Source organism: Chenopodium album, chromosome 25, assembly GCF_948465745.1.
Source record: "Chenopodium album chromosome 25, dcCheAlbu1.1, whole genome shotgun sequence".
Classification (NCBI taxonomy): Eukaryota; Viridiplantae; Streptophyta; class Magnoliopsida; order Caryophyllales; family Amaranthaceae; genus Chenopodium; species Chenopodium album.
In genome coordinates, this window is record NC_137858.1 from 10,030,027 (window position 1) to 10,043,675 (window position 13,649).

General features: G+C 34.6%; 1 protein-coding gene and 1 pseudogene across 1 annotated transcript; both read right to left on the bottom strand.

Annotated features, from left to right (window-relative positions):
• Positions 1–759: 759 nt before the first annotated feature.
• LOC145615133 (F-box protein FBW2-like) lies at positions 760–3,650 on the bottom strand. Its single transcript, XM_081670208.1, has 3 exons — positions 3,468–3,650; positions 2,520–2,842; positions 760–1,725 (listed from the first exon to the last, which is right to left on the bottom strand). Exons 2-3 carry the CDS (start codon positions 2,825–2,827, stop codon positions 1,101–1,103), a joined length of 933 nt encoding a protein of 310 aa, XP_081526334.1. The 5' UTR covers positions 2,828–2,842; positions 3,468–3,650; the 3' UTR covers positions 760–1,100.
• A 4,788-nt stretch (positions 3,651–8,438) lies between these two features.
• LOC145614397 (protein EXORDIUM-like 2 pseudogene) lies at positions 8,439–9,641 on the bottom strand (annotated as a pseudogene).
• Between the last annotated feature and the right edge of the window lie 4,008 nt (positions 9,642–13,649).

Genomic DNA, 13,649 nt, shown 5'->3' on the forward strand with positions numbered 1-13,649 from the left:
CAAAGTTACAGTCACATGAAATCATGTGGCCGCTGATTTCTTGTCTCTTCCATCTAACTAACCCACAAACTAAACACACTACTTGTATGAACATCCGACATTAATCTTTGGGTTTACAAAATATACACTAATTACAACCAAGATTTTTAAGTGTGTTGTTATTTGAGGTAATCACTTACGTAGTACATACCTTGTTTCGAATGATACATAGTAACCGGTTTTACAAGTTGCGTGGGTGAAGAAACAAACGTTACAAGTAATTTGAAACAGAGGAAGTAAATAATTGCCGACCTTGATCTTATTTATAATTAGTACTTACTATAGCAAAATCTCAAAACATGATTGTAGGGTAAATAGAACAAAAAACAGAATATAAGTGTACTCGGGACATGCAGGCCTACCACTACTTACCACACAGAAGACACAGGGAATCAATTAAATATAGACCCACCAAAATATGGTAAAAAGAAGAGCACATAAATTTGAACATGAATATCAATATCAACATCAACATCCATGCAATAATGTCAGGAATAATATCAAGGTATTTTAATTTTCAAGCCTCATAAATTAAATCTAAATATTTCACCAAATCCTTAAAAATACAGTAAGGCATACGTAGGAGGAGTATTCCTACAAATGAGATGCCGTATTAAGTTGGTAATGTATAAGTAATACGATAAAATCACGCATCATTTAGTGTATTCAATTTCACATGACATCAAAAACAAAACAAATGTCGGTCTGCAACATTTAATATACAAGAATAAAGTAAGTTTTTCAATATACCGATATATGAAGTATATAACAACTTAATTCTTTCCATGGTTTTCTTAGGTGAAACAATCAGAGATACATATACTCTAATATTTGAGATCAGGAAAGAAAAAAGAAACAAAGCATATACAAACTGCAATACTTCATTAACAATAAAGCGTCTATAGATTCACATAACGGGTGCCTATTTCTAGTGCAATGCAGAAGCTAAGCAGGAAAAACTAATACTTAAGGGGTAGACTCTTCACAAATTTCACAAGGAGTGAAATAACACCAAGTTCACAACATTGCAACTATGAACTATTCCGTACTAACTACTCGGGCTAGGGAGATGGAGGCCAGCCAAATTCATACATGTTACCAGGACCTTCATAAATCCTGAGCTCTATGTCTTCATCATCCCACATCCCATCAAAGCTTTCATCGTCGCTATAATCCATGTAATCATAATCCGAGAAGTCGGAGTCTGAGTAATAATCATCAAAATATGCTCTCCTTTCGAAAGCACCCATCACCACTTGAGGTCCAAGAACCTCCAACTTCGGGTGCCGCTTCTCAAGGACCTTTTTGTCTAGATGGACATCCCAACACCCTCGCAAGTCCAAGAATTCAAGGTCGGGGCACCCTGAAAGGATGTCAAGGACACATTCTGTGTTGATTCGAAGGTAAGCAAGCTCAAGTTGTTTAAGCTTAGGCATTGTTTTGGCAATAGCATGAGCTTCATCAACATGTGAAGGCTTGAAAGCCGAGCCTAAAGGGTGCATGTTCCAGCTTAATGAAGAGAGAAGCTTACAGTTTTTTCCAATGGCTTCTAAAGCACGAGTGCTAATCTGACAACAGTAGCTCAGGTCTAATGAAACAATTCTAGAGAACTTCCCAGCCAACTGCTCTACAATGGAATCACTGATATCGCATCTCCGCATTATAAGATTCTGAAGTGAGCCCGCACTGGCAAATGCAAAAGAAATAACACATCCACACCTCAAAATCACGAATTGAACAACCATTTTACATAATCATAATTAATAATTAACATAGCAACTATTAATCTAGTAGGCGGGCTCATCAGGTAACAAATCTATGATGCAAATTCAGGTTATATGCTGAGATCCTCTCTTCCTACAAACCTTCTTTTAAATAAAACTTCAACCCTTTAATCTTTAACTTCACACAAAATTAGCATTGAAGATGAAAACATATATCATGAGCATAATTACAGTGTTCGTTTTGTTTGGTTCATCGGTTGAAGTAGATACATCAAAGATTTGTTTGGGAAAGCAAGCCAACAAATTCACACAATGCCAAAATCATCCCTTGGAATCCACGGGCCTCATCACGAAAATGTGATTTTGAAGACATGGATTTGGCATTGGGTGGATATGAGACATTCCCCCCTATACTTTTTCCTCAAATGAATGCTCCCAGATCCACAAAACACCAAATCCATGAATATAATGCATGGTCCCAAATATTCTTTCCATTGTTTGCATAACAAACCATTATTGATCTTTCACATTAACTCATTGGTCCCCAAATGACACTTAACTCCTCACTAAATTATCTTCATAATCAATATGATAGGGAAGGCAATCCGAAGGACCGAAGGAACACGTTTTCCTCCCCTTCATTTTTGCCTTTCCCATTTGCCTAATGTCATACCAGAAACAAAGAACATTTACATTCAACAATCACAAAAACTAGCTATAAGCTAAAAATTGTAAACATAGGGATAGGATGCTTACTTTTCAGCAATGAAAGCGAAACTCTGATCATCATTGACACAAGAAACATGAAGCTTACGAAGCGAGCCAGCACTACGAGTAATAAGCAATCGGAGCATCCGGTCGAGTTTCTCCGGCTCGCAATGAACACTCCACTCATCAATATCTATCTCTTGCCAACAATAAGGCCCTTGAGCAGCTTTCCCCCATGCCTTGCAAACTCTAGGAATCACTGTTAAAATGTCCTCTAATGACAACTTCTTAAATATTAACCCTAATGCATCTGGAATTAACTCATCCCATTGTCGAAATTCACTTCCTTCTTCCATCTTACTCTCCCCCACCTTCAAATCAATATAATTCCCCACAAATTAGTTTTTTAAACCAAAGTTTAAAATTTTACAAGCTATAAGGTATAATTGATTTAATCATATAAAGCAGATCTTATGACAAATTGAACATAATATACTTCAACAAAAATCAGTATTGTAAGCTAATATGCCTTCAAATCAGTGTTTTTGTTCCAAAGTTTTAATCTTTTTCAAGGGGGTATCAAAAATCAAGCAAGGAAATTGAAATTTTCACACACACAAAGATAAATAATTAAAATTGCAGCTTTAAAACAGGATAAATGAGATAAATAATTCAAGAAACAGAGAAATACCTAAAATGTGAGCTTCAAATCAACATAGTACAAATTAATGGGAAATTTTCACCAATTTCTAAGCTTTAATCTAAAATTTGGAGGAGGATATATCAAGAAATAGGATGAATTTAATATCCCAACTACCCAAAACCCGAAAAAAATAAATGAAAAAGATAGATCAACAACAAGTTTATAGAGCAATAAATGAATTAAAGCAGGAGTTTCATGAAATAAAATAACCAGTAACAGATTCAAACAGAAATTAATATAGAATTAAGTGAGGTTTTTGGATAATATTTTAATAATTACAAGAATAAACATACCTAAATTAAGGAGGGAGAAAGATAAACTTGAAAGCTTCAACCTTTTCGCCCGAACATGAAGAGGGAACTCCGAATCATCCGCTAAAAGAAGAGAGAGAAAGTGAATTTGTGTGTGAGAATTAGAGAGAGAAAGTTGAAATGAATACAAATGTTTATGTTTTATCTCACTAGTGGAGTGGAGCTAACCAACGGATTCAAAACCACCGACAAGAAAAGTTGTAGCTCTAAAAGTTTTTTTATTTTAAGACCCCACAATATCACATTTTTGCTAAATTATAGGGAAGAAATGAACACATAAAAGGACTCTTGTTCACTAATCTAAACTTCAAAAGCACAAATTCTTTATTATCACATGTATTCCACGCTATTAGTTGATGGTGTCACGTGTTTAAATTGTGATAATGGCGTTTGATCGTATTGATAAAGATTGTGTAGAGTTGAGATTACTATGTGTATATGAAGTACTCGTATTTAAGGATAAGTAGGGAGGTTTGTGTTAATGCAAATATGGAGTTGTTGATATAATTTAAGTAGGAATAGTGGTAGTGATTTTGACTAAAGTGCTAAAAATATCTCAAAATCGATTGAGCATGTGTTGCGTGCACATAGAAGACAAATTGAATGTAATTATTTTGTGTGGAACTTGATAGGATTTAAAGATTGTTGTACTTATTTATGCAAATTCTTGTATTAGACAGCTTGTCTATCTCTTTGAATCCAAAACGTTACATGAAAAAAAGGGTTACACAAAAATAGAAATTAATTATAATATGTGATAAGCTACATGTTTTACAAAAAGAAGTGTTTGATCAAGCAATTTGACAAAAGAACTTCTATTGATTTAAAATGAATTAAAAAAACAATTTCATTTTTATTATTCGAGAGTTGCTAAACTACTCTTAACATATAATATTATAACACTTAATCAAATTTACATAAGATAAATGATTAACCAAACTTAATCTCGTATGTATGGTTCCTATTCAATCAATCATGCAATCCAATTTAACCCACTACTAAAAAAAAAAACAGCTATTAATAAAATGGGGTTGCTGGTGTAGCACATAAATTACCTTAAAACACCAATCACGTTCATAAAAAGACAATTATTAAGAGATACTATCACATTTACTACAAAAGATACCCACATTGAAATTATCTCAATTAAGACGATAAAAATAATAGGCGTTTTATTACTTTCACATTAAAAATTTATTTAGTTTATTACAAAGTATTATATTCTAAAAAATTGCACAGTAATGTAAAGAACGAGAAAGAAGAGTCATACCAAGACAGAATATAAATACAGATATAGGTACAATAATGCAATAGATAAATACTTGTAGAAAAATGAGGGAAAATAAATGGAATTTTGGAGTATTGTAGATGTAAAAATAAAAAATAGCGTGTGTGAAAATGAAATTATGCAAAATTACAGCTAAACCAATATATAGTGCAGGGCAACAGGGTTACACGCAAAATGTCAAATAAGTTTAACATTGCACGTCAAAGGTGGGAGAATAATGCCCGAGAATTGAAGTGGTATAAATTTCTGGTAGCTTTGGAATTATGCACTTTTGCTACGATTTTCTGCAGATATTGAACACTTTAGTCAACAAAGGAATATTAATTTTATACATAAAAAAGGTTGCAAAAATCAAGATGGTTGAATTTGGGGTGGTAAATTATTATTTCATCATCTTACGCTTTAGTAACGTAAGCATTGGGGTGGTAACTAAATTTGCATGTGAATATGTGGTTTTTATTTACTTATGCTTTTGGTATCATAGAAATACAAGTATATGCACTATTTATTTGATTATCCTAAGGATCTGTCCTCATTGACTGAACTCAGCTGAATTGAATTGAACTGAATTGAATTGAACTGAACTAAAATGAATATTTTATAAGAGAAGGAAATTAGGAGCTGAACTGAACTGAACTGAACTGAATTGAGCTGAGCTCAGCTGAACTGAACTGAACTGAATTTCAACGTAAGAGAACAGGCTCTAATTCCTTCAAAAAAAAAAAAATGATTATCCTAAGGTTATTCTTATGAACAAAACATATTAAAAAATTATCCTAAGGTTATACAAGTAGATTTTTATAACATAAAGCTTGATCATTTAAAGATAAATAATGTTTGTCCAAATTTGATTTATCCATGTCTTTTTTTTTTTTTTTCTCATGCGATCCAAATAAATAATCTAACCCAATTATCTTATTTTGCTTTGAAGAATTGACAATTTGACAAAGGATTAAAGGTTCATTAATAATCTTCTTTCAAAAAAAAAAAAAAAAAGTTCATTAATAATCAAATTAAAGGTTATCACTCCTTTTTACAAATTATTTTTTCAACTCTTAGCTTTTATTTACATTTCAATGGATGAGAGGTAGGACTATTATTTTCATTGAGATTTTAACTCGAAAAATAGTCAAACTTTCTCATTCTATTGTTGTATAGTCTTAATCTTGAAACCGTACTCTTGTAAATTTTGGCTTCTCTCATAAATTCAAATAATAATACAGAGTTAGAAAAAAAGTTTAGTTACTAATAAAATAATAGGTACTATAAAAAAATTATTTATTCAATTAAAATAGTTTTAATTTAATTTTAATAGTAAATTTTTTAGGAGAAAAATAAGTTGTGTTCAATAAAACTCAGGTAAAATTATATGAAATGATTATAGGCTTTAAAATAACAAGTTATTAGTGCGTACTATATAAATAAAAGTTCTTTTGCATACTTAGGGCCTGTTTTGATTGACTGAGCTGAACTGAACTTATTGGAGCTGAACTGAATTGAACTGAATATTTTATGAGAGAAGGAAATTAAGAACTGAACTGAACTTATTGGAGCTGAACTGAACTGAAATAATATGAAGAGAACAGGCCCTAATAATAAAGATCAAAGGAATGAATATGGCCTTATACTCAAATTGTCGTACATATATTAAACATATTTCATAATTTCAAGATATCCATCTTAAAATTAATGTAGTCAAATTTTTTTTATTTGTGCTAGATTGTGTAAATCCGATAATGGGATTAATGATGCTTTGGTTAGAATTGTTGATCTTATTAGTGGATTTTCCTTGGAAATTCAAAAGAGTAAAGAGCAATACTCTGTCTGAACATAGTCTACCAAATCTTTTGTAGTTCACACCAATCTTCTTAATAAATGACCATGGTTTACCAAACCATGAAAATGGTAAAAAATTAATTGCTACGGATATTTCGTACAATAAGAATATATAGAAGAGGAATAATGAAAATTAAATAAATAATAAAAATAATAAAAGATGAAAGTAACACCACTACCCTACTACTACTAGAGTAATCAGTGAAGCATGATGATCACGCAACAAATCGGGAGAGACATAAAGAGTTGTCTCTAGTACGTTCTTCTACCATCACTTGGTCCACTTCATGCAATTTAAATGGACTAATCATAGAACACAAATTCGATAAATGTTGGTTGATCGTATATCGGATCAACGCGTTTACACGCTTGTCTTTTTCCGGGCTTTTCACTCTTTTGAGGATGTAACAAGTCCTTCTTTCCACTCCGCTAGCAGTCCATGTCTAACAGTCTTCGAAGCCGTATCAGGGCCAATTCCCTTTCTTTGAGATTAAGACTCGGGTGAGAGGGAAGGAATTAGGTTGCAAAATACCAAATTTGGTTTTGGATTTGGTTTTATTTATTAGTGGATTTCATTAATTGCTTCTTGGCCCAATTTTATATATCTTGGGCCCGCCCACAATTAGTACTGTATTTGCTTAGGCTAAGCTATTAGCCCAATCTTATAAGGCTACATTCACTCTATTTATGAGAGGAAATCAAGGCAAATTGGCAATGAAAGTCTACAAGGAGTTTGAATTGGGCTAATTTGTGATATTTAATCCAAATAAAAGCTCTCTAGTATTGTCAACAATAAACGATTATGATAAAATGTGTCACTTATTTCTATATAGGTCTATGTCAAGTGTCTACCGTTATTAATTTTTTTTTTTATCTACAACGTCGTCCATCTCACAAGAATAAACTACCATGTTATCCTTTTCTTTTTTATCTTCAAATTTCATCATTCTGAGAGTTCGTTTATAGTAAGTTTTATGAGTTCATCGACCATCTTAATGTACAAGTATATGACTTTAAGATGTGATTTAGTTGCCGAATCGTCACCATGGACATTTATTTATTAAACAAAAAGTATAAAAGAAAATTAAATAACGTAACAATATCGACTTATTTTTCGACGATTTTACCAACAAAATTCTTCTAGATTGGGCCTTGCCATTCTTGCCATACACAGCTACACATTCTTCATCAAAAGTCAAATTAAATTATGAAAACAATCTTTTCTTCTACGTTGGATATAGTAGAATTAGAAAGCATATAGTAAAATTATTACTTGTAGAAAGCCTATAGTATTCAAAATTTTGGAAAAAGAACATCTTTATTTAAAGGAGAACTTCATATAAGACCATTTTGCATTTTCTTCGTAATCACTTCCATAGCAATAAGTCATGCATAACTCATACACTCTCATTAGTACATATATGTGCATTACTCTATCTCAAATTTTAAAAACAAAATTACGTACTCATGTCATGTAAATTAGTAATTGACATCTTATTATGTGAACCAATAAAATTAACATACATAGTACAATATAGTATAGTCAATAGTGGTACAACATACTGGACTTGCATGGCATAACTAGGAGCATGCATGCATGCATCTACTATATGAACCTATTTCTACTAATTTCATCCATTACACGCATAAAACTGCACCCAAGCTAAGCACACGCTGCTCAGACAACGTATGTAATAATATCTCTGATTATAATGTCAAATGAAAAAAAACAATAATCAATGAGTGAAGTTGAAGAGCATTATCACTTTAGCTCTAATTTAATTAGCTTAAACTAAAGTAACATGACACTACCTTTAACACATTAATCATTTAGATAATACAAAATTCGAATTAATTAAGACAAATTTGTTTCTTCATAATTACTTAAACAATAATCAATGTAATACAAATAGAGACATACAAGTAGATGGTACAACATACAACTCTACATGCTTAAAATCTCTTTAAGAATAAGCGTATATTTACACACTTTTTTTTCATCTTCTTTTTGTTTTTTGCAAAAGATACTAGTGTACCCAAAGTGCTAGGCAAGGCGCCTCACACAAGAGTTTTACAAGCCGAAGTTTTCGGGTCCCACATTGCTGGAACCAAATACTTACGCCCGTGGGCCCCATATGCATTATAACTTGCCCCGGTAGTTTGGTCAATTAGGAGCTTACCCGGATAACCCGAGTATGAACCCGACCCGAATATACCCGTACAAGCCGAAACAGCTTCTAACCCGCCATCAGCCGGACCTTGAAAATACCCGTTATCAAACGGGTTTGTAACCGCTCCGGCTAACACGGTAGCCAAGTTCATGATCATACCATCAACCCCAACATCGTTGTTCGGCGCGACAAGTGGTGGGGTTTGTGGACCGTACATGGGCTGATGGAAGGGCCATGCACACTGACCCGGACATTGTTTTTCCGGGTTACCCACCCATGCATAAGCAAACTTGATTTTCTTATGTTTTCCCGCTAAACCTGACCCATGTGCACCGCACGTGCTCATGCAAAACTCGTAAGGTGTAACATCAGCCGACGTTAAAACAACGTTTATTGAGTTCCTATGAGGGAGTTTAGAGGCTAAAGCGAGGATTTGAGCCGGGGTTAGGACTTTTCCTAGGGAGTGACTTTGGTCGAAGAATTGTTTCCCTAAGGTAAGGGTGGAAGGTCCTCCCCTATACCTCTCGGTTATCTGCCACCATGATGAAACCGACGGTTGTGGTGTACGTGCTGAGGTGGTAGACAGTGATTGTATGAAGTCAACGATTATGGAACGTTGGATAGGAGTGAACTTGCCATACCAAATAAGGTTTACGAATAAATTACCTTTAAGAAGGGGGCCGTTGTGGTATTTGAGTATAAGAGGCTCAGGTTGTACAAGAGCTAGCTTGCGAGGGGCCGTAGCCGAGCAAGGTAGCAAGAAGCAAGAAACTACTAGAAGAGTGGCTATTGTTAAGAAATGAGAATTACTATAAGCCATGTTAACGAAAATATATATTTTTTAATGTTTGAATAATAGAGAGAAAGGTTTAAGTTTGATGAGAGTAATGAAAAGAGGGAAGGAGTATTTATACTAAGGAAAAGTAAGGAATTGTCCAGCTAAGAATTGGGTAATGCAATGATAAAAGATGAAGAGAAAGACAAAGGAAGTAGCTAGCTAACAAAAAAAAAACGTAGAAAATAAGAAAAATAATAATATAAAATACTAAAAATTAAAAAATAATTAAAGGGAAAATAAGAGGATGAAGTTTGAATGAAGATTGGAGGGTTTTGGGTTGTTTTAGAATAGGGAGAAAAAGAGGGGTTGCCCAAGAAATAAGGGGCAGTATTAGCCAAAGGCGCCAGCTGTGGAATTGATCTTGATCTTATAGAGTAGACCCAATTCTTTTTGGACGGCATGGAAAGAGAATAGTGTTTGTTTTAATTAAAGAAAAGACGTTTTCAAGTGATTTAGGGAGGTATGGGCGTATGAATTGAGCCTCCTATTGTTTTGTTTTGTAGTTCTAATTCTTCTCTTATCTAGATTTGTTAATTACTTTGACGGTCTGTCTATGTCTATTTATGTTATTAAAAATCTTCACACGAGAGTTGAAATTGTTCTATAAGACAAAGGATGACGTATGAATTTAACAATTACTCTATAGTTTGTAGGGTGAAATATTGTTAGGCAAATAAGTGGCCAGTCTCTCTACGTACTAATGTTGTTAGATTGTGTATAACTCAATGAAGATTTTGAATTAAAATAGAAAGTGTGTGTTTAGTTGGTTGGAAGATATTTTCTCGAAAATGATTTTTTTTACACGAAATGCTATATGAAAGGAGAAAAATTTAGAAGAAAATTGTTCTTTGGTTGAATGTTTATATTGAAAAACCAATTTCAGCTAAACATGTATTTCCTTCAGAATAAACGACTTAATTAAATATAAAGTACGTTTCATAAATTCCATACAATTATTGTCAAGACTAAGGGTCTGTTCTCTTACGTTGAAATTCAGTTCAGTTCAGCTGAGATCAGTTCAGTTCAATTCAGTTCAGTTCAGTTCAGCTCCTAATTTCCTTCTCTTATAAACTATTCATTTCAGTTCAGTTCAGTTCAGTTCAGCTGAGTTCAGTCAATGAGAACAGGCCCTAACTTGGATCTGTACTTTTTTTAATTACAAATTGGATACATCCCATGTTAATACATGAGTTCACTCCAATTGACCAGTTGTTATGATTAGACAATTCTTTTTGTTCAAAAAAATAAAAAATATAAAATGGATTAATGCATAACGCCTAACGTTTAACCACAAATGACCTAATCGATTGGTTTTAAAATGTGAGAAAAAAAAAACATAGCGCTTTAAAGCTGGGAACAACATGGCACATAGATCAGCTATTTTAATTTATGTAATTGGGCGTATTTTTTTTTAATAATACTAATTTAATTTGGTCACTAAGCTAGTTGTGACAGCTAAGTAACTTTGCTACTCCCGTCATAATCATGGCTTAGAAGTTAATTAATACGAGTATTATCAAAATTAATTAAAATTATGAGTCGGATCCTCTCCTCTTTACATGGATCTTGTAAAGAAAAGATCACTACATGACTTCAAGAGAGTAGCTTTTGAACATTCTCTCATAATTAGTCCTTAAGATAATACAAATAATTAGTAGGTGAGTATATTTGTCATCAAGTGAGATGATCCGGAAACTTTATTGCTAATTGGATAATGACATAATATATATTAAATTATTACATGGACTCGTTGCCTGGAAACCAGGGGAGGAAAACCTAGCTGCTTAATTGGTTCCACTCCGGTTAAAAACGATGCGTCCTCAAAATTAATTTGTGTAAATTTTATTATGTTGAATAAAAAAATCAGACTGTTACGAAATAATTTCCGTAGTTTCATTAGAGTGTAGAGTAGAGTATTTATACAAGAGATTAGGGCTCAAGAAATAGGCCCGTTAACTATACAATATAAACACTAATTATAGGCCCTAACACCCCCCCTCAAGTTGGAGCATATAAATCACAAATGCCCAACTTGCCAAGTAAATACATGAATTGACTTTTACTCAAAGCCTTGGTGAAAATATCCGCTAATTGGTCCGTTGTCTTCACATAAGACGGACTAATGATACCATCCTGAATCGCATCACGAAGATAATAACAATCAACCTCAATGTGTTTGGTACGCTCATGGAAAACCGGATTCTTCGCAATATACAAAGCAGATTGATTATCACAAAACAAACTCATAACACGAGGATGGGAGACACCCAAGCTCAGAAGAAGGGCCTTTAACCATTTCAACTCATCAGTGGTTTTAGACATTGAGCGAAATTCGGCCTCTGAAGAAGACTTGGCCACAGTGTCCTGTTTCTTAGTCTTCCAAGATATAGGAGAAGCACCAAGAAACACCAACCAGCCAGAGATAGAATGGCGCGACAAGGGAGAACCTGCCCAATCAGAATCACACCAACCTGTAATATGTAAATCACAATCTAGACTCAAAAGGATTCCCTGACCCGGACATCCCTTCAAGTACCGCACAGTACGAAGAGTTGCTTCCCAATGGTCCTGTCGCGGTTGTTGCATAAATTGAGACAAAATATGCACCGCGTATGCCAAATCCGGTCTAGTAAAAGACAAATAAATCAAACGGCCCACAAGCCGTCGATACTGCTCTGGATCAGAAAAGAAAGAGGACTCTGATTTCGCTAGAGTATGATTCTGCTCAATAGGAGTACCTGCCGGACGAGCACCTAGCAAACCAGACTCTGCAATAATGTCAAGTGTATATTTCCGTTGACATAAAAATATGCCTTCCGAACTACGAGCAACCTCAACACCAAGAAAATACTTCAAAACACCCAAATCTTTCATATGAAAACAGTCACTCAAGTATGACTTGAATGCTGAAATCGCAGAAGAATCATTACTAGAAATTATCAAATCATCAACATACACCAGAACACTCAGTTGTATAGACCCAGATTGCAGAGTAAAAAGAGAATAGTCAGAGTACGATTGCACAAATCCGTACCTTTTCAGAGAGGCGGCCAATTTAGAATACCAACAACGAGGTGCTTGTCGAAGACCATACAACGACTTCAGAAGACGACACACCATACCAGGTTAAGAGCCATGAAATCCAGGGGGAAGCTTCATATAAACTTCTTCATCAAGATCACCATGTAGAAATGCATTGTGGACATCCATTTGATGCAATTCTGAATTCTTTGCAGCAGCTACAGCAAGAAAAGCACGAACAGTGACCATTTTAGCAACGGGAGCAAAAGTCTCATTGTAATCAATACCCTCAACCTGATGATTACCAAAGATAACCAGATGAGCCTTCAATCTCTCGAGTGTGCCATCAGAATTAAGTTTGACCTTGTAAACCCATCGACACCCAAGAGCTTTCTTACCCGGAGGCAATTTTTCCATTACCCAAGTGCCATTTTTTTTTCTAATACATCAATTTCTGTTTTCATAGCCGCTTTCCACCCCTCATCTTGCATTGCCTCCTTGAAATTACGAGGCTCAACCATTGTATCAACAGCTGCAATAAATACACGGTGTCGCACAGAAAATTTATCACAATTTACAAAATGTGCTAAAGGATAGGGAGCACCTGAGGAGCATGGAGTAGACGGTGAACCAGGAATGATAGATGGACTCGGAACAGAAATAGTATATGCAACATAATCCCGATGCCAACCCGGAGGATGTCTATGTCGTTGTCCACGATCAAGATCAAGAGATGATTCAGAGGAGAGACTCAGATCAGCAGCCTCCGAGGCAGAAGCAGTAGTAGAGGGCACAGAAGGTGCAGTAGTGTGAGGAGCATGGGGGGTAGCACATGTAGTGGTAGCGGCATCACAAGCGGTGGCAGGGGTGCTCGGTGCGTGTGGTGACTCGAGGTCTATAGAGGATTCACCAACCTCCAACACATTTTCCAAATCATCCAAAAAATCATGATCAACTACCACATTGTCATGTGACACACCCTCGGTACCCACATTAGCATCAAGAGAGTC

Bases quoted from the DNA above. Each gene is read 5' to 3' on its own strand.
- LOC145615133 (XM_081670208.1), bottom strand. From the start codon at position 2,827: ATGGAAGAAGGAAGTGAATTTCGACAATGGGATGAGTTAATTCCAGAT. The intron at 1,726-2,519 runs GTAAGCATCCTA...TGCATTTGCCAG, and splicing joins TTCGCTTTCATTGCTGAAAA to TGCGGGCTCACTTCAGAATC.